This window comes from Sorex fumeus, unplaced genomic scaffold, assembly GCF_029834395.1.
Source record: "Sorex fumeus unplaced genomic scaffold, SorFum_2.1 ptg000094l, whole genome shotgun sequence".
NCBI lineage: Eukaryota > Metazoa > Chordata > Mammalia > Eulipotyphla > Soricidae > Sorex > Sorex fumeus.
In genome coordinates this window covers 10,063,285-10,087,912 of record NW_026606151.1, presented here as the reverse complement: position 1 = coordinate 10,087,912, position 24,628 = coordinate 10,063,285, and the positions used below count along the sequence as shown (strand labels likewise).

At 45.0% G+C, this 24,628-nt stretch overlaps 1 protein-coding gene across 1 annotated transcript in view; it reads right to left on the bottom strand.

Annotated features, from left to right (window-relative positions):
* The window catches only part of CAP2 (cyclase associated actin cytoskeleton regulatory protein 2), a 178,192-nt gene that overhangs the window by 36,930 nt on the left and 116,634 nt on the right, over positions 1–24,628 (bottom strand). Inside the window, exons 5-7 of the mRNA XM_056132387.1 lie at positions 14,590–14,733; positions 14,250–14,335; positions 8,777–8,882 (exon numbers count right to left, since the gene is read on the bottom strand). Coding sequence (XP_055988362.1) covers positions 8,777–8,882; positions 14,250–14,335; positions 14,590–14,733 — 336 coding nt within the window. The remainder of the gene's footprint in view (positions 1–8,776; positions 8,883–14,249; positions 14,336–14,589; positions 14,734–24,628) is intronic.

Here is a 24,628-nt window from a genome sequence, read left to right as displayed (position 1 = left end):
GAGATCGAGAAGCAACAGCAGTGCCATAACAGACTCACAAAGAAGCCAGAAGAATCTAGGCCTAGGTTTTGGTTCCAGAATTCCTGGAATTAAGCACAGATACCTGGTTTTTCCCAAAAGTGGGACAGCCATGGTGAGGTCAACTAAGGGTTACCAATCAAATGCAGATAGAGAAGCCCCCCTATATAACTCTCTGTAACTCTTACACAACCCTTATGTAAACCCAATTTATAACCAATCACTTGGGAACAATCGCTAAGTACAAGTAGTAGAAAGCCCCTGAGATTGTGACTAAAAGGGTGGTCTTCAGAAAGTCCCTGTTATATGATGTTAAAAGCCCCTCACTTTTGAGACTCAGGGCTGCTTGTTCCAAGAAGGCTGCCACTGTGTCGGTGAACTGGACGAGGGCCCTAGCTCAAGCTAGCCAAGCTAGCCAATAAAGACCCTTTGCTTATTGCATTGCAAACTGTCTTTGTGTGACTCCTCTGGGGAGATCTTGATCCAGTTTAACAATTCCAACATTGACCAGTCTTCCTGACATCTGTTTTCTTGGATATTAGTCTCATAATATTTTTCAGTATACATCCCACAAATGAATGCAGTAATTTTATACCTGTCCTTCTCCTTCTGACTCATTTCACTTGCATGACACTCTCCATGTCCATCCATTTATAGGAAAATTTCATGACTTCAGTTTTCCTACTAGCTGCGTAGTATTGCATTGCGTGGATATGCCATCATGCCGGACAAGAACTGAGTGTTGAAAGTAGGTGAGGGGCTATACATGATAACCTTCCAGTATCTGTTCTATAAAAAGAAAAGTGCCTGCCATAGAGGCAGGCTTGGCGGGGGGAGGGGGAGGGGGGAGAGATGGGAGGTGATGGGAGGGAAACTGGGGACATTGGTGCTGGGGAATGTACATTGGTGGAGGGATGGGTGTTGGAACACTATATGACTGAAATCCAATCATGAACAGCTCTCTAAGGGTCTATCCATGGTGATTCGATAATAGTAAAAAAATAGTAAAAAGAACTCCTGTTGTTCTTCAAGACCCCAGTTGAACGTGAGTCCCACGCATCTTTCCTATTCCCCCAAGGTCTCATTAGCAAGACTCCTTCCCAGCACAGCTCAGTAGCATGATTCTTTCCTTTTGCATCCGAATAAAACCCTGCTGCTTGATGGCAGAAAGCGTGGCATAAACGTACTGTCTGGCGTGTGTTTGGTGCATGGCCGGTGGCTAATCAGGCTCATTAAGTAGGTGAATTACTAGATAAGTGCAGTAAAAATGGACAGACTTCCTCAAGGCAGAGAGAGAAATTTGTGTCCAAGTAGGAAGAGTGTTTTGTAAAATTTAAATATTATATGCACACTGGAGGGGGGTGACCTCATTCCAGTGTAGGTTCTGGTTAGGAAGTCTAGGGGTAGATGGGAATCCTGAGATGTTGCATTTCTTCCAGCAAGTTCCCAAACAGCCACTGGCCCAGGGATGTGCTTTGCACCTGCCTCTTGCCGCCATGCTATATCCTGTCCTGTTGTATTGTTTCCACACTCTCCAAGGGGCCAGATACACTTATTGCTTGTGTCCTACATCCATCTCGGTCTTCACAGCATTTCGCACAGAACCCAGTTATAAAGTAGGTGTGGGAGTAAAAGTTCGTTTAATTATGAAGCTTCTTCTAGCAGCGTCTCGCAGCCACTTCCAAATTAACTTCATTATCTGTGCACGGGGAGCTACTCTGTGAGTTAATGGCGCTCCACACTCTCTCCAAGCAGGCTGGGGCGCTTCCATGGGAGTATAAAACCCCCAAAGGGAGCTCGCAATTAAGGAGACTAAATGCAGCTGTGGTCAGGCAGAGGGAGGCGTCACTGGCTGCTGTTCCACAGAAAGCAACGGTGCTGGGGGATTCAGTCATCGGACAAAACAGCGGAGGCTTTCCATGGTCACACTGACTTAGAAGCTGGAAGCAGCGGTTTCATGTGAATTCTGTGTGAAGGTTTCGGTATAAAATATTAAGAACAGCTTTGGCTCGTAAATATCAAGAAGAATCCAGAGAGGCCAGAAGACAGGAAAACTTACAAGGCATACATATTTAATGATGCGTTACAGGCTCTCCATTATTTATAGCAAGTCGGGATACCCTCTGGCTGAGTTTTAGTTGATCACAAGGCAAACTGTTCAACTTTTTCTTTGTTAAGGAACCTCTGGTCTTTACCTTTAGAAAGAGGCTGAAAAAAAAGGAGGAAAGAAAGGAAAGGGAACGACTGGGAAGTGCCTTGCTTTGACAAAAAAATATAGGGATGCATCAAGTATAAAATAAAAATGGGTTAAGCCCATATTATCAACAAAAAAAAGAATGATCTTATTAATGTTACAGTAAAAGTGGAGGAGGCAGGCGAGGGGAAAGACAACTAGTCATTTTAGTTCTTACCTATAGGAGGGGCAGTCAGACAGACAGACAGGAAGAGTTCTCAAAAACTAGGTATTGAGCTTCCAGATGACCCAGCAAGTCCGTTTCTCTATGCAGAAAGCCACCCGCACCCCTATGTTCATTGTAGCATAATTAGTAATAGTGAAAAACAGTGTCCAAGAACTGGATACAGAAACGATGGTACATCTGCACACTGGAATATTACTCTGCTATAAGAAAAGATTAAATCATGCAGTTTGCTACCATGTGGTTGGTTCTGGAGAGTGTATGGAGTTAGTCAGAAGGAGGGGGAAGGACACAGAAAGCTCTCTCCAACTGGTGGGATATAAAGAGACATAATAGGGGCTGGAGCAATAGCACAGCGGGTAGGGCGTTTGCCTTGCACGCGGCCAACCCAGGTTCGATTCCCAGCATCCTATATGGTCCCCCGAGCACTGCCAGGGGTAACTCTTGAGTGCGTGAGCCAGGAGTAAACCCTGTGCAATGCCGGGTGTGACCCAAAAAGCAAAAAAATAAAGAGACATAATAAGGGAATAACAAATGCCCAAAGGCAAGAAAAACTGAAAACTGGTCCTCAGTAGGAAGCTTATTATGGGATGAGGGTAGGGTTGGAGGACAGAAATGGAGCGACATTGGGGCAGTGAATAGGGTGGGGGGGAGCAGTCACTCTGCAGTACGGTTGATCACGTGATCACTTGACATCCTGTTATGCGCCAGTAATGTCTCCATTTGTTCCTGTTGCGTGCTAGTGTAGCCTAATGGCGTCTGCTTGCTCCAGGAATACGAAGAGCCTTAAACCGTTCGTTCAGGGTCTTTTTTTTTTTTTTTGCTTTTTGGGTCACACCCGGAGAGGCACAGGGGTTACTCCTGGCTTTGCACTCAGGAATTACTCCTGGAAATGCTCAGGGGACAATATGGGATGCTGGGTGTCAAACCCGGGTTGACTGCTTGCAAAGCAAATGCCCTACCCACTGTCCTATTGTTCTGGCCCCCAACAAAGAAACTTTAATATCAGAAAGAGAGGGAGTTTTGTACATTAATTTGATACTCAGTACGACGCAAGGACCCATTCAGGAGTGAGCTTCGCGGTGACACGGTTACAGGGAGGCTTTATACACGTTCATCTTTGTGCAGTTTTTAGTCCACAGTACAAATAATATGAGCCAACTTGTTCCCAAAGCCAAAGTACCACCAAAAGATACATGAAGGGATAGGAATTGGTGAGTGAGCCTGAAAACCCTATTTTACCCTATTCATGGAATTCTTTTCATGACTCTTTTTTTTTTCTGCCCAGACAAACCCACACAGAACACTCTGAATGCTGACTTGGATAACTCATAGGAAAAAAAGAATTAGTTATTTCAGAAATAGTAACCATCGACCCTTTCAACTTCCAGCGTTAGTTCTATGATCTGTTGGTTTTGTTTTGTTTGGGGACCACATATGGTGATGCTCAGGGGTTCCTCCCGCCTCAGGAATCACTCATGGCAGTGTTGGAGGGCCCTTGGGATGCTGAGGATCAGTGAGCAAACACCCTTCCTACTATCTCTCTGGCCCAGTTCTCTGCTGTGCACTGTCCACCAGTAACCCACATGTGATCCGCTGCAAGAAACAGTGTCTCTTGTGGGGGCTGCCCAAGCATCAATTGACTCAGCTGAGCATGTTGTTTTCATCAAAGTCAAGGCAACTATGACAAAGATGAGTAAAAGTGACAAGGACTCCCAGCAATGAGCAGCAGGGCACCGCAGGCACTTCTGCTGTAGCGTCCTTTCTCGTCCACGGTCATGTGGAAGAAAAGCTTAGTGACACGAGGAGATTCCATCCACCGAGACATTCCAGAAGGATTCCTCCACAGCTGTTTCCCAGCCCCACCCCACCCCGGGGCACTTGTGCACGCACACATGCTCTCCATCGCTCGGCCCGAAATATCCCTGGCCTCCAAGTCTGACATTTGGCCATGACAACTGAGCAGAGCAACAGTTGCTTGGCACAGCTGCAGCCTGAACAACAACAAAAAAACTTAGACAGGGGAGCTGGTGAATTCAGTCTCTAACTGCTCATGCAGGGAGAACAATAACTCTCCTTTTCCCCTCCCCTCCCCTCCCCTCCCTTTCCTTCTCCTCTCTTTTCTTTCATTCATTCCGTCATTCTTTTTTTTTTTTTTGGTCTGTTTATTTGGGCCATAACTTTGGTGCTTCAGGCATCCTCCTGGCTCTGCAGTCAGAGATCTCTCTTGGCAGGGCTCTGGGGACCTTGTGGGGTGCCAGGGATTGTACCTGGTGGCTGTGTGCAAGGCAAATGCTAAGGCAGCTGTCACTGTTCCAGCCCCAAGGATGAGTATTTCTGAGGGCATTTCTGAAAACCCAAGTTTTGTGCAGTGTGCTGTTGGTGATGAAAATCCCCGTGAAGTGCAGCTCTGAAATCCATTGTGAGAAGAAAAGCTGAGCAAGGGTCACTCACAAGCTTCAGGTGTGCGGCTGCTACAATCTTCCCGACTGTGGCTGTTCGTCCTGAAGCGTTTCTTACAACCTCTGACTGTTGTGAGCAACACAGGAATGGGTACAGAATCTCCCGAGTCTTGTCATTTTAGAAGGAAACACTTTCCTTATAGTTGTTGTGATCAACAGGATAATAAACAGAATGACTGACTTTTATTTTTCCGGAAGGAGACTGGATCAGATCATTCTAACAACCCTTTCCCTCGGCAGGAACGCCATGATTCAGGCTGGCCTCCCATCATTCATTCCGCTGGCCTGCTGACAGACCATAGTAAATGAGAAGAAAGGAATTTGCTTTATGCTATGGATTATGTTTCGGAATCTTTTAAATGGCTTTTTTTTTTTTAAAAAAAAAGAATTTAAATGGAAACTTAGATTTCACTAAAAATGAGTTTTTATTTTCCTGGAGTCAAAAGGAAAAGGGAGAAGTGAGAGATGAGAAACAATGGGGGCAGGGGTCAAGGAGAGACCCAGATGTTGGGGCTGGAGTGATAGCACCGCGGGTAGGGCGTTTGTCTTGCACGCGGCTGACCCAGGTTCGATTCTCAGCATCCCATATGGTCCCCTGAGCACCGCCAGGAGTAATTTCTGAGTGCAAAGCCAAGAGTAACCCCTGTGCATCCTGGGTAGGAACCAAAAAGCAAAAGGAGACCCAGATGCATTGGTGATGTTAAGGGATGATAGAGCTAAATATCCAAACCCCAGAGTCAACAACACTAGATCACAAGACCCAAACCTTATTAACCAAATTTAAAAGATACCTGTCAAGATGGAAGGCTTGGGGTGAGGTTAGGGTAGGGGGAGGAGAGGGAATCTACGAACAGTGGTAGGGGCAAGTAGACACTGGTGGCGGGAATTGGTGATGGGACATTGTATGTCAGAAACTCAACTATGAATATGTAATTCACAGTGCTTTAATAAAATAAAATTTTTAAGAAAAAAACTCGTTTTAAAACTGTACTTAAGCTATGATTATTTTTTTATTTTTTATTCATTTATTTTTTTTTGTTTTTTGGATCACACCCAGGTGATGCTCAGGGGTTACTCCTGGCTCACGCACTCAGGAATCACTCCTGACGGTGTTTGGGGGACCATATGGGATTATTTTTTTTTAACCCTGAACTTTTGAAGAAGAAGATAAACTCACCAGGATTCCACATGTCTTAAAGCTTGTTAAAGGATCTTAGATCATAGGATGCTACTTCTGGATCAATCTATTCTACCAAAATTATTCTTACTTTCAATACCTGGTCGAAGCTATCCTATCACTATGCCATAAGTGATGTCAAATATATGACCTGTTTTATAAAGATAAGCATTCAAAGTATTTTTTTTGCCACACCCAGCAATGGTCTAGGGCTTATTCCTGGCTCTAAACTCAGGGATCACTCCTGGTGGGCTCAGGGAATCATGTTGGGTGCTGGGGATTGAAGCTGGGTTGGCTGTGTGCAACGCAAATGCCCTATCCATAGTAATATCACTATTAAACAAACAAACCACTTTTGTTTTTGGGATTTCTTTTCATGTGTCAGAAAATGAACGTAGGGTTATTATGAGGCTTGTGGTCAACTGCAGACCAACTGACAATTACCAATTCTCAATACAACTTTTCCACTGAATAATATGTGTCCAATGAAAAATGCCTATCAATCGTATGGTAATTTCTTGCAATAATACAATGTTGTTTGATAACATGTTTTCGATAAATATGTTTTGCAAAGTGTGGAGTGAAACCCATTAGTAGTTCATGGAATCAATTTAGTGAGTCTTTGTCATAATTTTATAAAGAGTGAAATAAAGAAAATATCTGATCGTATTCTGTGTTATAAGAGAAAGCAATGTTTTCGACCGGAGCGACAGTGCAGTGGGGAGGGTATCTGCCTTGCATGTGGCTGACTGAGTTTGATCCCCAGCATCCCATATGGTCCCTCGAGCACCACCAGGAGTAATTCCTGAGAGCAGAGCCAAGAGTAACTCCTGAGCATTGCTGGGTGTGGCCCCCAAACCAAAACCAAAACCAAAACCAAAATGAAACAAAACAAAAAGCAAGCAAGCAAGCAATATTTACTTTAGTACTGTAAGTAAGGTGTGTATAAAATGTATTAATTATTATGGGACTTATTATGGACTGTCTTTGAAAAACACTGTTACAAGGCATATATTTCTAATGAACATAATAAAAAGCCAGACGTTTACTCTAGACCAAAGGGAAACAACCATATTAGTTTTTCTATAATTAATAATTGATTTTTTTCCCTATGAATACAACTACTCAGCTTTCAGCATTGCATTAAAGGTATTGAGACAATTTAAAAGTAATTTTATGTTCATTTTTCATGGGCACCATTAGAGACTTAATGGGTTAGGTTTGTTGACATGATTATTTTCCATAAATAGATTCTCATATCTACCAAAAATAATAAGAAATCTGAGGTCTCTTGATTTTTCTGTTTATTGTTTTCTAAGGATGAACTATTTCCATGTCAAACAGGTGACAATTCCCCTTTGTGACAAATTTACCTATAGCAGAACAGCATCTCATTTAAAAAGCATGAAAAATAATTCCAATTCACCCATACCATACCCTTCCATAATAAAACCCTTCAAATGTTTATGAACTCTCATCCCAGAAATTATAATGTTTGGGAAGAAGAAAAAGAATCCACGTTGTTACATCCTGCATAGAGCATTTCAGCACTATGGAAAAAAAGGAGCAAAGTAGATCCTTAAAAATAGGGTCAGTCTTAATAACAAAGAAGGCTCAACTAGCGCCAACCAGCACAACAGATCCTCAGACACCAACTTTAGCAACATCATTGTGAGGTAGAACAATGATCACAAATTGACTCTTATTGATCGAACTTTTGGTAATTCCATTTACCTTCGCGTTGTTACAAACAATGTGAGGCAAATTTATTCGTGCCTGCTAAGAGGGCAGGCTGGGGTGATGGTGTGTCAGGTCAACACAGATAGCTCCATGGGAGTAAAAGTGGCAATAGACACAGAATGGAATTTTTGTCTTTGGACTAAAATACCAATCAAGGCATAAGGATTGTTATTTATTCTACAGCACTATTTGGTGAAGTCTAAAGTACCCAAGGGCTGGAGCGATAGCACAGCGGGTAGGGCGTTCGCCTTACATGCGGCCAACATGGCCGACCCGAGTTCGATTCCTCCGCCCCTCTCGGAGAGCCCGGCAAGCTACCGAGAGCATCTCGCCCGCACGGCAGAGCCTGGCAAGCTACCCGTGATGTATTCGATATGCCAGACACAGTAACAACAAAGCCTCCAATGGAGACGTTACTGGGCCCGCTCGAGTAAATCAACGATCAACGGGAGGGCCTTTACCTTTACCTTTTTAAAGTACCCAAAGGTAAAAGAAAAACACTGGAAAAAAAAGGCATTTATTCATTTTACTCATATTTCCATCTCCTAAAAATGATATTCTTATCCCTTCCTGTTTCCTTCCATTTTTAATCATAACTTCTTAATAAATATGATATACATACCATCATAAAACTATGATATACATAAAACTCCATAAAACTGTGAGATATACACACACATACCATTGATTGGCAAATAATTTCCCACTCAACCATCATGCTATTGTTGTGTATTTTCAGCAGTGTAGACTGTTCTTATCATAGGCAACAAGGCAATATTCTTTCTGTAAGTCACAGAGGCAGCTTCTCGACTGTCCTATGGTAGGTGACCTTTTCAGCATGCATATTTGTATCATACACATTCCATGAGGCAAATGCTAAGGTGTCAGATTCCTCAGTTCATGGGGAATGTGTATTTTCATGGCCTCCTGTCAGCCAGGTGGAACAGGGTACTGGTACTCACTGTTTTGCTCCAAGTAAGGCCAGTGGTGTGGTGCTCCTTGATGTATGCCTGAAGCTCACTCCAAATGTTCAAATAGGACTTCACCCAATCCACATGGCGTAAGTCACTTGGTTATAAAAGAGAGCGGAAGAGATTAGAATTACGATAGAAAATGTGACTCTATTCAAGTCAGCCCAAAGAAGAGGGGCAGACACAGGGACGATCTCTCTTGTTCGTGTGATATAAAGACACATACTATATATGAAACGAAGAGTCAAAGACAAAGGAACCCGAGGAACTAGTTTACAAGGTTGAGGATAGGGCAGGAACCCCGAGACAGTGGTGGAGGGGAGCAGACGTGATGGACGATGGAGGGTGTGGAACAGGGAGACCTATTATCAACAGTAGAGTAAATACAGTGATTCAAAATACATAAATAAATCCTGTTATAAATGACTGGAAAAAGATAATAAAACTCAAAAGCAGATGGGGGAGGGCACGGTCATCCAGTCCTGAAGCTTCAAATAAAAAATTGGTCTTTTTTTTTTTTTTTGCCTTTTGGGTCACACCCGGTGATGCACAGGGATTACTCCTGGCTCTGCACTCAGGAATTTCTCCTGGCGATGTTCGGGGGACCATATGGGATGCTGGGAATCGAACCGGGTCGACGGCATGCAAGGCAAACGCCCTACCCGTTGTACTATAGAGCTCCATCCCCCAGATGGTCTTTCTAATACGGAAGCTGTGAACTAATTCAGAGATGTTTGGAAGAGAAGCAGCTCAGGCCAGGGGAGAAGCTAGGAGTCCGAAGTGAGCTGGTGAGCAGCCCCTGCAAAACTGAGCCAATGCAATTTGTGACTCGTGCCTCCTCCAGAGGGGGGCGCACTGCGGGGAGAAGAGCACATCATTTCCTACAGTTTCTGACGCCCAAAAAACAATGTAAGTTTCTGGAATGAGAATGGGACTGAAAACAAACAAACAAAAGCTGTCTGATTTGTTTTCTAGTAATGTTTCCAGTTGGACAAGTGAGCAAATTGCAAATTGGAGAAGGCGAGACCAGCAAAAAAAAAAAAAAAAAAAGAATTGCCATTGTGAAATAAAAATGATTTCCTGCAAAGGGATAACAGCCCATGCTTGGAAAGGAACTTTCATTCAAATTACTTTAACTTGATAATCATAAAAACAATGAATACTAACTGGGACGTAAGTGATATTTTTTCACCCCAATTTTATTGAACAAAGAGGTAGTGAAATGCTTACCTTTTGTAACAGGATTAATAGACAGGGTTGAAGGAACTGTTAGAAATATTAAACTGTACAAAGGCAGAAAGAGTTGATATTTTTTTTTCTATTTTTGTTTTTGTCACATCCAGCCATGCTCAAATATCACTCCTGCCCATGTCCTAGGGGACCAAATGAAGTGCTGGGGATCTAATCCAGTTCAGCTGAGGGCAAAGCAAGCACCTTAACCCCTGTACTATTTCTGTGATCCTCCATTCACATTTTTTCCACTTTGAGGAAAGTATAATCAATGAGAAAATGATAACATTTCAACTAACAAATATTTCTCCAGGAACCTTGGTCATTAATTGCAATACTGTCACTGAAGTTTTCTATGTTATTCAAGCACTTGTTTATAATCACTTTTCTCTGTAGGAATTCTGCCTTTGGAAAGAAAGATGGCAGCCGCTTGGGAGCCTTGTGGAAAGCCAGGTATGAGCTGGTGGTGACGGGGCGACTAAAACCTCATGGGAAGGGGGGCGTTCCGGGCTCATCCTTCAGGCCCTACCGAGGTCACCAGTTGCCCCCCACGAGCTGCTCTCCAGCAGGCCATGGCTCCAGAAGCACAAGGACTTAATGCAGAGCCCAGCAGCTTGGAGCAGAAAAGTGAACAGACTATGCGTTAATCCACACCACCATGTCTGCCCGGAGGGGAAAGGGTGTTGGTCCCTTCTGCCTTCACCCCTCTGGAAAGAAAGATGGCAGCCGCTTGGGAGCCTTGTGGAAAGCTAGCTCTGTAGGAATTCTGATTTGTTTTCCTGGACTATCTAAGCACCAAGCTTAGACCCATTGGGTCCAGCCAGGCCACTTAGCACAAATGCCAGCAGAACACGGATGCCATAATTATTCACCCTTCCAAGAAGGAAACCATGAGTTTGTTTCTATCATTTTAGGGTTATTAATCATATCAACCAAATTTATGGGAAAAAAATAATCTCACTGCCACTTCCTTTTATTTCCACAATCTAAAAACCTAAGAAGGGCCAGGAGTGATCTCTGAGCACAGAGTAAGCTCTGAGAACTGCCAGTTGGGCCCCCACACAAGAAGTTTCCACACTTCAGAAACTGGAAAAAAGGGGGCCAGTCCAGTGCGTAAGACACTGGGACAAACCTCTAAGCACCAAGTTGGGAGTAGCCCCTGGGTAATAAGAGGGTGACCCAAAAAATACCACCGCCAACAAAAACCCACACTCAGCGTCCATTTGTGTGTCTGTGTCTAAATGAAGAGCAACATATGTTCATGTGAAAGCTTGTGCACAAATGTTCACAACAGTATCAGTCATGAAAGCAAAAAATGAAGACAGGTGAAGAGCTCACCAGAAAAGAAAATTTTGTCTAGGTCTGCAGGACTTACTAACATTTCAATGAATGGCAGATTACATATACCACGGTGGTCCTGGGAGGAGCTGCGGCATAGCCTGGTGTGAAGTTGGGGGATACCACCCCTTTCTGTTAGAACATCGGCATCTGCACAGCACAGCACCTAGCAGTGTTTTTCTTACAGTGATTCCCCTTCAGTTAGCAATGCGTGACTGTAGATTCCTATAACGGAGTATGCTTTTGCCATGAAAATAACGAAGCAGACCAAGGAGTAACGCGAATCAACCATGCAAATATTTGCTCAGTGTAAGTCAGGCACGAGAGACCACCCATGGAGCAGTTCCCGTAACATGACATTTCCAGGAAAAGTAGCTTCGTAAACAAGAAGAGTAGATCCCCAGTTGTCTGGGGCTGGGGAAGGCCGGGGGCTGGGGGGTGGGGAGTGGGGATTCCGAGCAACTGTTTACGGGTAAGGGATTTCTTTGCAGAAATGTCCAGAATCTGACTGGAGTGGTGATTGGACGGCTGAGTGCTGGGTGGAGTGATGGTGGAGTACATTGGGACTGAATTGTACATGTTACATGGTGAACTGCATGAGCTAATGGCTAAAACTCACTACAACTATTGTGTTACAAACAAAGATTTTTACAAGTCTACGTGGTTCCGCTTCCCTTACACAGAAGCTGTTGTGCTATGTCGGCAAAAGAAAGGGGTTTCGGGAAGGGCTGCTGTAGAGGATAGCTTATTTATTTATTTATTTATTTATTTATTTATTTTGCTTTTTGGGTCACACCCAGCGATGCATAGGGGTTACCCCTGGCTCTGCACTAAGGAATTACTCCAGGTGGTGCTTGGGGGGACCACATGGGATGTTGGGAATCGAACCCGGCCCGACCACATGCTCTATCTGCTCTGTTATCGCTCCAGCCCCAGGATAGCTCTTCTTGTCCCCTGTTTCTGCCCTGCAGTTTTTCTGTAGAAAATGTGCCGGTGGGAGCTTGGAGCTTACTCCCACAGACAATGTAGCTGGGCCCAGTGAGATTCTAAGCTTGCTGGTGGTGCTCAAAGCCAGTCCAGGAAATTGAAATTTCCACAGAGAAAAACTGATTATAGGTAAATGCTTGAATTACAGAAAAACTTCAATGACTGTATTGGAGTTAATGGCCAAGGTTCCTGATAAAATTATGATGGGCTGAAATGCAACATTTTCTCATTGATTATACTTCATTCAAAGTGGAAAAAACTATGGGTGGAGGGCCAAAGAAAGAGTACAGGGGTTCAGGTGCTTCCCTTATACTCAGCTAAACTGGGTTAGATCCTCAGCACTGCATATGGTCCTCGAGTGATCCCTGAGCACAGAACAAGGAGTAAGTCCTGAGCACCAATAGGTACGACCCCCCCCCCCCCCCAAACCCAAACCAAATGCAACAAAAACAAATTCTGAGCATGTATTATTTGTAAGTGACTGGGAGGAACTGCAATAGGTATGTATTTACACATACAACATGCTTTTCCATGTTTTGTATCAAACTCCCTCACAATGTTAAAGATCCAATTCTTCTGCCTTTCAGTTTAGGTCTATGTTAGTTAACAGAGAGAGAGGTGACTGGAAGCAGTTCCCAGACTGTTCGGGTACTCAAGTCTCCTCTCCTCTGCACTCAGGAGAGAAAGGTGCCGTCTTCCCGCAGAAACCCATCATCTTCTAGCTGACTGGTGGTCACTTCTGCTTTTAACACCTAATGGATCAGTGGGGCCCCTTACTTTTAATCCCAGGACCTAGGGTGCCGGACCTCCATGTGTTTTCAGGGCTGCCACGACACCATAAGCAGTGCAGAATCCCAAGAAACCATGATGCAACCCCTCACCCCACCCCCACCCCAAATAGCTGAGGAAACTCATTTGGCCTCAGATCTGAATTTCTCTAGGTAATCTCATTTCAATTTTTTTTTTCTTTTTGGGTCACACCCAGCGATGTTCAGGGGTAACTCCTGGCTCTGCATTCAGGAATTGCTCCTGGCAGTGCTTGGGGGACCATATGGAATGCTGATAATCGAACCCGGGTCAGCTGCGTGCAAGGCAAACGCCCTACCTGCTGGACTATCGCTCTGGCCCTGGTCCCACTTCTAACTCCAATTTTAACCCCACTTTTTCTAATGAAAATTTTTGAGCTACACTCAGCAGTGCTCAGGGCTTCCTCCTGGCTCTGCACTTAGGAGTCTTCCTGGTGGGGTGGAGGGGATCATATCGGGTGCCAGAGATTGAACCAGGTTGGCCAGGTTCAAGACAAGCTATAGCATCTATGACTCGTGCTGGTTCTCTTCCAGGCGAAATTCCTCGGGTCAGACTTAGGCTGTGCACCCAGCAGTCCTCAGACAGGGCTTCATCTGTTCTTACAGAGGTCGCTCAGCACAACCCAATCTACCTCCTCCACACAGTCTCTGGCATCTCTCTCACTCGTTTATGGAATAATTTCACTTTTCATTCTTCATCTCATCTCATTCCCTGACTTCTCTTCGATTCCCTCTGCTTACCTACCGAATAGAGGGAATCTAGCTTGATCCACGCGCATGTTTTGTGACTCTACAAGACCAATCCCTAGCAAATCCTCCCATAGCTCCTGGTTCTCTGCGGGAATACTTTGCAGAGACAGTCTCTCAAAAGCACAGTGCTGGTGGTGATTCACTGTGAGACAACAGAGGCGGGTTTCCTCAAAACACAAATACTGTCAGAATCACCTGATTCCATTTCCACTTTGGTTTAACTGCACACATGGGATTTTCCTTCTCAGTCTAGAGCAAACTCATGAAGTGCCTTTGGGAGGAATCACTCACGAACACCGATAAGTTCTACGAGCAAGAGATGGCCTGGAAAGTTGGTCAAAGAAGGCACGTACCTGTGTTTGTAGTCCTTTAAGACCCTGTTAGTGTAAAAGGTGGCTGCGTCATTCATCTCCTTGACATAAGGGCCGGGTTTGGGGGACTGAGAGAACAGGACCGTCACCCAAGCATAGAAGGAAAAAAAACATAGGATAAGAAAGAAACACAGCGTAAAGAAGAAGAAAAGTAACGGAATGGCTGGTGTGAGAGCTGGAGACAAAATACGTTTCAGTGGACACTGAGACCCTGACCAGGGATGGGAAGTGGAGGGATTGGGGAGGCTAGGACACACCTGGGGGTTTACCTGCACCCTCCCACCTGTCCTGGGGCATGGGGTAGTACGCTGAGTGGACTCACCACAGCGATCCAGCCCAGGGCTGGGATGCTCTCACTGACAGCTGAGAGATGATTAAACATGTCACTTCCCCGGTTTTTCTCTCGGAAGGTCTGGATTTCCTGAATCTTCTCCGATATTGGTTTCAGAAGTGCCGCCACGTCATTCTGTGAGCAAACACGAGAGAACATTAGGGAGGACTCTGTGCTGTTCTCTATCCGTGCTCGCTCATGCCTTGGTGCTCACAGGAAACCACCGCCATTCATTCACTGAAGGACTCAAAGGAAGCTTCGAGTCCGTCTTTCAGGAGAGGATGGGATTTTTGGCAGATAACGGTAGTGCTATATTTTTATTTTCCTTTTTAATGTTAGAACCCTTATGTAGACACTGATTTACAAAGTTGCTTCTGATACAGTTGTTTTAGGCATTCCATGTTCCAACACCAGTACTGCCACCAAGTAAACCTCCAATGTGACCAATGTCCCCAGTTCCCCTCTCCCCGAGCCCCCACCTCCCAAGCCTGCCCCCTTCGTAGGCACAACATAATCTACTTTATATTGCTTATTATGACATATATCTCACAATGGCGTTACTAAAATCACTGCCGGAGGATTTACAGAGCTGTATGTGCCAGTTGAGCCTTCAATGAGCACAATGCGTGTTACTGTGTTACTGTTTTCACTCGCTGAGCCCGGTGGGCGTCTAAGAAACTCTCCCATTTAATTTGCTGTGTGCCCCCTGGGCAGTCAGAACTGTGAAATTTGGAGATGTGGCACATGCCTCTGCGCGTTCCAGGAGCTGTGGAACAGGGCTGATTCAGCAGCTTTATTTAAAATACTATTTTATTTTATTTTTACAAAGTTGTTCACAATATTTGATTCCATTTAATCTTTGAACACCAATCCCACCACCATTACACCTTCCCACCACCATATGTCCATCCTGAACCCCAAACCCTGCCCTCTAAGCAGAACCAAAATGATTTATATTGTATTGCTTGTTATGAATTTCATTTCATTTCATTTCATCATCCTGTTATTCGTCGATTGCCTCGAGCAGGCCCCAGTAACGTCTCTTTCATCCTAGCCCTGAGATTATATTCAAGGCTCTTTAGGAGAATGAGCCCCATCATTGTTACTGGTATTTGGCATATTTGGTACGCCACGGGGAGTTTGCCAGACTCTGCCCTGTGGGCAGGCTACATTTGATAGCCTGCAAGTTTGTCCAAAGTAGGAAGGAGACAATAAGATGTCATAAAAAAAAGTTCTGATAAGATGTCGCGCGGCCGCGAATGCTGATGGGAGACAAAAAAAAGATTTCTTAGAGGAAAGTGTGTGAAGACTGTTGCATTTCACCCAGGGACATTAAACTTTCAATAAGAGATTAGTAAGATACTGCAGCACTGCACTGCACTGTCCTCTGGTTGTTGATCAATTTGCTCGAGCGGGCACCAGTAATGCCTCCATTGTGAGACTTGTTGTTACTGTTTTTGGAATATCGAATATGCCACGGGGAGCTTTCCAGGCTCTGCCATGCGGGCGGGATACTCTCAGTAGCTTGCCGGGCTCTCCAAGAGGGATGGAGGAATCAAACCCGGGTCAACCGTGTGCAAGGCAAATGCCCTACCCGCTGTGCTATCGCTCCAGCCCAAGATCATGTATTATATAAATCTGTATAAATATATTCTTCCCCCCTAAGATTTGGTTGCCTTCTACTGTAAACCCCACCAAACGTGGGCTACTCTTGGTATATCAGTGGTATAAAATATGAGATGTTCAGGAATAGATTGACTCATAAGTGAGGCTTGTTCGAGTGGCTGTGAGCCTAGTGGTAGTTGAGTTCTGGAGGTTTTTGCTGTCAGGGCTGGCTCTGTTGGGGCAGGGAGGAAAACTCACCTACCCCCCTCTGGGTTGCCCCAATGAACAGCCTGGCATGAGGACCGGCAACATGGCTATGGCATTTCATTTTATGCTCTCTTCTGAGAGATTTATATAGTGACTCAGTAGCTGTGAGCGGCACCCTTGGGGTGAAAGAGGAGGTTGGGTGTCTTTGCGACACTGCTTCTCAGGGCAGAGCGGGAACTAGGCGTGCCCCTACCCCAGGAAGTCCCCAGAGTTCTCAACCCCAAGACGTGGCCGATCTGTGACGACCCAGCGGTGGTGTCTCTCCTATTTTTATTTTCTGAAGTATGAAAATTATACATAGAGGGGCCAGGGTGATTAGTACAGCGGGTAGGGCATTTGCCTTGCATGTGGCTGACCCGGGTTTGATCCCTGACATCCTATATGGTCCACTCATCCCACCAGGAGTAATTTTTGAATGCAGAGTCAGGAGTAACCCCTGAGCACTGCCAGGTGTGCACCCTACTGAGGAAAAAAATGAAAGAAAATGACACATATATAATCTATCTTTCTTTCTTTCTTTCTTTCTTTCTTTCTTTCTTTCTTTCTTTCAAGGGGGAGTGCCCCTCAAATGGCTCTTAGAAGGCCTGGTGGTTCTGTTGGTGATTCAGGTCCACAGTTCAATAAAGGGTGTGGTTACTTGGGCTGTGTGATGCTGAGGATTAGTTGGGTCACTGTCCTGTCCTCCCGTTGTTCATCGATTTGCTCTAGTGGGCCCAATAACGTCTCCATTTTAAGACTTGTCTCCATTTTGAGACTTGTTGTTACTGTGTTTGGCATATTGAATATACTCTTGGTAGCTTGCCGGGCTCTCCGAGATGGGGGGAAGAATCCAACCTGGCTCGGCCGGGCTGGCTGCGTGCAAGGCAAATGCCCTACTGCTGTGCCACTTGACAGCAATATCTGGGGGACCAGGTGGAATCGAATCCAGGTCGAGCACATGATAGTGAAACAGTGCAATCACAGTACTACTTCTTCCTGCAAATAATTTTTCTTTCTATTTTCGTTTTTAACTTTTTTATTGAATCACTGTGAGACATACCCTTACAAAGTTGTCCAGGATTGGATTTCAGGCATACAGTGTTCCAGCACCCATCCCTCTGCCAGGGTACATTTCCCAGCACCAGTGTCCCCAGTCCAGTTTTCCTCGAATTACCCTCACCCCAGCCTGCCTCTGTAGAAGGCACTCTCTCTCTCTCTCTCTCTCTCTCTCTCCCCCCTTCCATTTTGGGCATTGTGGTTCCTGCAAATATTTTTAATATTAATGTCATCTCCTGATACACAGGGAATATCTAGAGACTAATTTGGAAACTCCTACATAGAACACAGTGAGAATAATTGTGACTAAGTCATATTTTCACTTGGTATGCACAGTGCAAGTCAGAATAGTGTAGATTACAAAACCAGAGTGAACGAGGGGTTAATAAAAGGATGTCTTTCTAGTCCTGTGAGAGAAAGATGTTTGTGTGGGGGGGTAGGGTGGGGAGTGGGGGGGAGGGGCTATGGCTTTGCCATAGTTGCCAGAATCCATGTGAGACACGAGACTCTTTCACCCTAGTTCTTTCTAAGACAATGTGATGGCTTCTAATAATAATATTTAGATACATCAAGACAATGCGATGACTTATAATAATATTTAACCTTTGTTGGTTTGGCGGCCTGCATCATTCTTGGCGAACTCAGCCAATGACTCTTGGGCATTCACTTCTTTTTTTGTTTGGTTTTTTAGGTCATGACCTGGCAATGCTGGGGGCAATGCCCAGCTCTGTGTGGGAGGGTGGGGGATTATTCTCAGTGGGGCCCAAGGGACCCTGCAGTGCTGGGGATCAAACCGAGTCCTTGCATGCAAATCAAACAGTATCACCAGACACTAACTCAACTTGTCATCAAGCCCTACCCCAGACAGAAGCCTGCTGGGAACAGACACAAAGCCCCCGAGCACTTTTGAGGGGAGGCAGGTAAAAGACCCTGACTTTGAAAGGGATGTGAACCGAGCTCTGAAATATCACTGAGACAGTGAGTGTGATCCCCTTCCCTGTGTTTCCTGCATTTGCAGTTACCTGCCCTCCACAACAGATTACAAACAACAAGATTGTTTCAATTTTTCTCCTCATGTCAGGGATCGAATCCCAGACCTCTGACAGGCACTAAGACATTATGAGAGAGAAAGAGAAGCCAGAGACACGTGACTTTCATGACAGTTTGCTGTTTCATTTGTTCTATTTTTGGGTGAGATAACCTCTTACTGCACCTGACTTATGTGTTCACTTTCATTACAGTTTGAGTCACTGTCACTGTTACCATCCTCCCGTTGTTCATCGATTTGCTCGAGCAGGCCCAGTAACGTCTCCATTGTGAGACTTGTTGTTACTGTGATTGGCATATCAAATACTCCACGGGTAGCTTGCCAGGCTTTGCTTTGCAGGCGAGATGCTCTCGGTAGCTTGCTAGGTTCTCTGAGAGGGGCAGAGGAATCGAACCTGGGTCGCCAGGGTCCACTGTGTGCAAGGCAAATGCCCTACCCGCTGTGCTATCGCTCCAGCCCAACAGTTTGAATATTATATATATATATATATATATATATATATATATATATATAGTCAGAAACAGAATCTGTAGGGGCTGGCACTACCTGTGGCTTCAGGCATTCAAGAAGGGAAGACCATGATGGGAAGATCATGATGCCCCATAAATTGCTGTAACATCTCCCCATGCCATTCTGCACTTTCCTGAATTTTGCAGAACAGGTACACAGTCACCTCGTCTGTGTGTGTGTGTGTGTGTGTGTTTGTGTGTGTGTGCGTGTGTGAGCAAGTGTGTGTGTTCCAGAGAAATAGCCGAGTCCTGTCCTTCAGCTTTGTAAAGGCAGTTGAAAAGGTTTCTGCAGTGTTTTTAACAAAATCCTGTTTGCAGAAAATAACAAGGAAAAGCCCCTTTCGGCTCCTGCATTTTTTTTTTAAACCAAGACTTCAGCACAAAGGTCCCTCCCCTTGACTACACATTGAAATCACCCAGGGAGCTTTTTAAAACAGAGGCCCTGGGCCCCTTGCCCAGAGACTCAGATTTAAATAGTCTGCAGGGAGCCTGAGCTGGGAGAATTGGAAAAGCTCTCTAGACGCAGATTTTACTCATAGAGCAGTGGTTCAACACCCCATGGAGCATGCCTTTCTACCTGAGGCCACAAGAGACAACCTCTCCTTCAATGATGATTATTTCCAGGCCTCTTTGTAATTAAATTAATAATTTAAAAAATAGCTTTAAAATTAAAAATCTATTTCATTATTAAAATATTATTATTTTATTATTCTAATTTAAAAATTAGAATATATTTATGAAAAAAACTGTGAGATAGACCCTTACAAAGCTGTTCATGATAGGTTTCAGTCATACAGTGTCACAACACCCATCCCTCCACCAGTGTACATTTCTCAGCACCAGTGTCCCCAAGTTTCTCCCATTACTCCCCCACCTCCATCCCCTGCTGCCTCTATGGCAGTATGGCAGGTATTTTTCTTCTCTCTCTCTCTCTCTCTCTCTGTCTTTCGGTCTCTCTCTCCCTCTCCATCCTTTTGGGCATTATGGTTTGCAATACAGATACTGAAAGGTTATCACATATATCACTTTACCTACTTTCAAACAGTTCTTGACCAGCGCAATCATTTCCAACTATTATTGTCAGACTCAGATCTCACTTCTTGACCTTTTTTCTAGAGCCTTCCTTAAAAGCAATGTTACAAAAAGGGGCTTCAAGTTTAGCTTGGTTTTGGCCACAACTCAGCTCTGCACTTATGACCCTACGACCTTGAGCAAAGGACTCAGTTGGAGCCTTAGAATTCTCATTTGAAAGTCCGAGCAGATGACAATTATTGCCAACAGGTAAACAGACAGGCCCTTTCTTATGCATATGGGAGGTGCATGAGACGTGGAAGTGATTATTTTATCACTGTTATGGAATTACCTCAAATGGGAGGGAAAAGGATGTCCTTATAAAATATTTATTTGCTTCAAATATGAGTTCGATTCCTCCGCCCCTCTCGGAGAGCCCGGCAAGCTACCAAGAGTATTCGATATGCCAGACACAGTAACAACAAAGTCTCCAATGGAGACGTTACTGGGCCCGCTCGAGCAAATCGACGATCAACGGGAGGGCCTTTACCTTTACCAAATATGTATTTACATATGATATATGTAAGTGAAGGGCTGGAGTGATAGCACAGCGGGTAGGGCATCTGCCTTGCACGTGATCAACCTGGGTTCGATTCCTCCATCCCTCTCGGAGAGCTCAGCAAGTTACAGAGAGTATCCCACCCGCACGGCAAAGCCTGGCAAGCTACCCGTGATGTATTTGATATGCCAAAACCAGTAACAAGTATCACGTTATTGGTGCCCGCTCGAGCAAATCAATGAACAACGGAAGGACAGTGCTATATGTAAGTGGAATGAGAGAGGTTAAATACCCGCATAGCCGGATTTGAGGATTACAGAAGTCTACATGAGGGTCTCTGGTTCATATTTTCTTGTGATGGGAATAGGAAAAGTTTTGGCTCACAGCTGGCTATGTTTAAGGCTGACTCTTGGTTCTGTGCTCAGGGATCACTCCTGGCAGTGCTCAGCAGGCCCTATGCTGTACTGGGGAGTGAATCCAGGTTGGCCACATGCTAGGCAAGTCATTTACCTTCTGTACTATCTCAGGGGGCTGGAGCAATAGTACAGTGGGTAGGGCGCTTGCCTTGCACGAGGCCGACCTGGCCGACCGCAGTTTGATTTCTCTGTCCCTCTCGGAGAGCCCGGCAAGCTACTGAGAGTATCGAGCCCATACGGCAAAGCCTGGTAAGCTACCCGTGACGTATTCCACAGGCCAAACACAGTAACAAGTGTCACAATGGAGATGTTACTGGGCCCGCTTGAGCAAATCGATGAACAACGAGAGTGACAGTGACTATCTAGGACTCCTCGCTTGATTATTTTTGATAGCCACAAATAAGTAAGGCGCCATCAGTATTTTTTTTTTTTTTTGGGACGGTAGGGGGAGAGTGGGTGGAGCTTCAGAGGTACTCAGGAGTCCCTCCTGTGGCTCTTGGCCCACCAGGCTGTGGTTAATTGTGAGGGTCCCAGGATGTGGTGTGGCTCAGGCTACACAGTGCTGGGGATCCCTGGAGTCACCCCAGTGATGCTGAGGGCCTCCAGGACAGCACCTGACAGTGTTCAAGGGACCAAGTGGTGATGCTGGAAATCAAACCAGGGTCAGCTACATGCAATTAAACATGAGTTTAATTTATTTTCTTATTTTGCACAGTTGGGATACAGTGATGATTGCCATTGTACTAAGCCAAGGTCTGTTTTTTTTTTTTGTTGTTGTTGTTTTGTTTTGTTTTTTGGGGGATGGGTTTGTTTGAGGGCTCCACCCAGTGGGGCTCAGGGCTTCCTCCTGACTCTGATCACTCCTGGATTGTAAAATGCGGGAATTAGTGCTCCGGGTGCCACAGTCTCTTGGGGATAGAAGCAGGATCAGCCACGTATAAGGCAAGTTGCCTAAACCCCTGCCACTATCTCTTGACGCTCAGGAAAGATCCAAGTGAAATGCTATCACTTAAGAAATGTCTCAGTAGCTCCTATCACTCTCATGGAAACCCAAGGAGAGCAGTTTCCAAACTGAGAGCTGCAGATTGGCAGAGCCACATTTCAATCAAAGAGAAAAGCGGGGGGTGGAGGGGGGGAAGAGAGAGAGAGAGAGAGAGAGACAGAGACAGAGACAGAGACAGAAACAGATAGATAGAGAGAAACAGAGAGGGAGAAAGAGACAGAGACAGAGAGATACAGAGAGAGTACAGAGGGGAGGGCAGAGAGGACACTTGCATGCTGTCGACCTGGGTTCGATCCATGGCATCCCACAGGGTTCCTCCAGCAGTGCCAGGAGTGATTCCTGAGTATAGAGCCAGGAGTAACCCCTGAGCACTGCCAGATGTGACCCCAAAACAAACCAAAAAAGAAAAGAAAAAATGAAAAAAAAAAGTGAAGTGGTCTTCAAGCTGTTATCTTTCAGTTCCATGTTGAAAGCATGGGGGAAATAGGAGTTTGTTGCAGATACTAGCCATATCTCTGGAAAGTTCTTGAATCCCTATCCACCTGCTCATTCTCCCTCTAACATTACCAAGAAAAGTCGCCTAGATGTGGTGAACAAAGACCCAGATGAGGAGCTGGCAGGAGCTGAAGTGACCTTTATAAACTCAGATGGGTTATTATTATTATTATTATTATTATTGAATCAACGCGAGCTACACTTACAAAGCTTTCATCTTTGAGTTTCAGTCATACAATGATCGAGCACCCATCCTTCCACCAGTGCACATTTTCCACCACCAATGTCCCCAGTATCTCTAAGCCCTCCCCCCACTTCCCACCCCTCCCCCTGCCTCTATGGCAGACAGTTTCCCTCTTTCTCTCTACTTATGGGCATTATGGTTTGCAATCAAACTTGGATGTTGACTCCCTCACCTCTGGTACCTTAGAATGTGACTGGTTTTGGAAAAAGAGTCTTTAAACAGGTGATGAAGGTGGAATGACAGATGGAAGGTGGTCCCTCAGCCTATGTGGGTTGTTTAGGGATAAGATGAAGACATGAGAGCACAGTCAAACAAGAGGGAAGTCACTATAAGGTGAGTGAGGGCACGGATGGCCCCCTGCAAGCCAAGGTGAGGGGCCTCAGGGAAAACCTAACCTTGCCCTCACCTCACCTGGGCCTTCACCTCACCTCACCTGGCCTCGACCTATCAAGGGAAAAGAAATGTCTGTAGTTTCGGCCATGAAGACTATGGTGCTTTGTTCTGGTAACGCTGGGAAAGAATAATAGTATGTATCACTATCACTGTCTTCCTGTTGTTCATCCATTTGCTCAAGCGGGCACCAGTAACGTCTCCATTGTGAGATTTGTTGTTACTGTATTTGGCATATTAAATACGTCACGGGGAGCTTGCCAGGCTTTGCCGAACAGGCAAAATACTCTCGGTAGCTTGCCGGGCTGGAAAAAGCAAACCCTCCTTGTCCCCCCAACCCCGAAAAAAAAAGCCCTCAACAATTCTAAAAACAAACCCCTTGAACATTCCCCATCCCCAGCAAAACCATTCCGTGCTGATTTGCTCATGGCTGCCAAAAGTGAGGTTGAGAAAATCTGGCTGGAGTTTCATCCTTTAGAAGGGACCACTTTAAAGTCAATACCTGGTCAATGGTGGCATAAACTTTTCCCAGATGACTTTTAATCATGGCAAATCTACCAAAAAAGTATCCATGTTTTCTCCAATAGTTTTCTCAGCTATAATATTCTCAACATAATGGCATTTTTGAGAAAGGCCAGGATAGCAAAATTGTTGGCAATATTTGGCTTATTACCCCAGGAGGAAAAAGAACCAGAAACTGTATATGTACAATGCTAGATTTATTCAGGCCATCTTTGTTTATCTCTAACTGTCCAAGAACAAACTCTTAAGACTGTGGAAACAGGCTATACTGGAAGATATTTTACAATTGTTATCTGATGGAAGCATCATAAAAGTGGAGAAAGCTTCATTTTTTGCCTTAGTTTGGCCATTGCATGAATAATTTAGCTTCTCTTAAAAAATTAGACAAAGGCAATGCTGAGGAACTAAATGCAACAGAACTGGGGCTGGAGTGATAGTACAGCGGGTAGGGCATTTTTGCCTTCCACGTGGCCAACCTGGGTTCGATTCCCAGAATCCCATATGGTCCCCTGAGCACCGCCAGGAGTAATTCCTGAGTGCATGAGCCAGAAGTAACCCTTGCATCACCAGGTGTGACCCAAAGAGAAAATAAATAAATAAATAAGTAAAAAAGTAAGTAAGTAAAGGCCCTCCCGTTGATCATCGATTTGCTTGAGCGGGCCCAGTAACGTCTCCATTGGAGACTTTGTTGTTACTGTGTCTGGCATATCGAATACTCTCGGTAGCTTGCCGGGCTCTCCGAGAGGGGCGGAGGAATCGAACTCGGGTCGGCCATGTTGGCTGCGTGCAAGGCAGACGCCCTACCCGCTGTGCTATCGCTCCAGCCCCAGTTTTGTTGCATTTAGTTCCTCAGCATTGCCTTTGTCTAATTTTTTTAAGAGAAGCTAAGTTATTCATGCAATGAAGTTATTCATACCGCTGGAGCG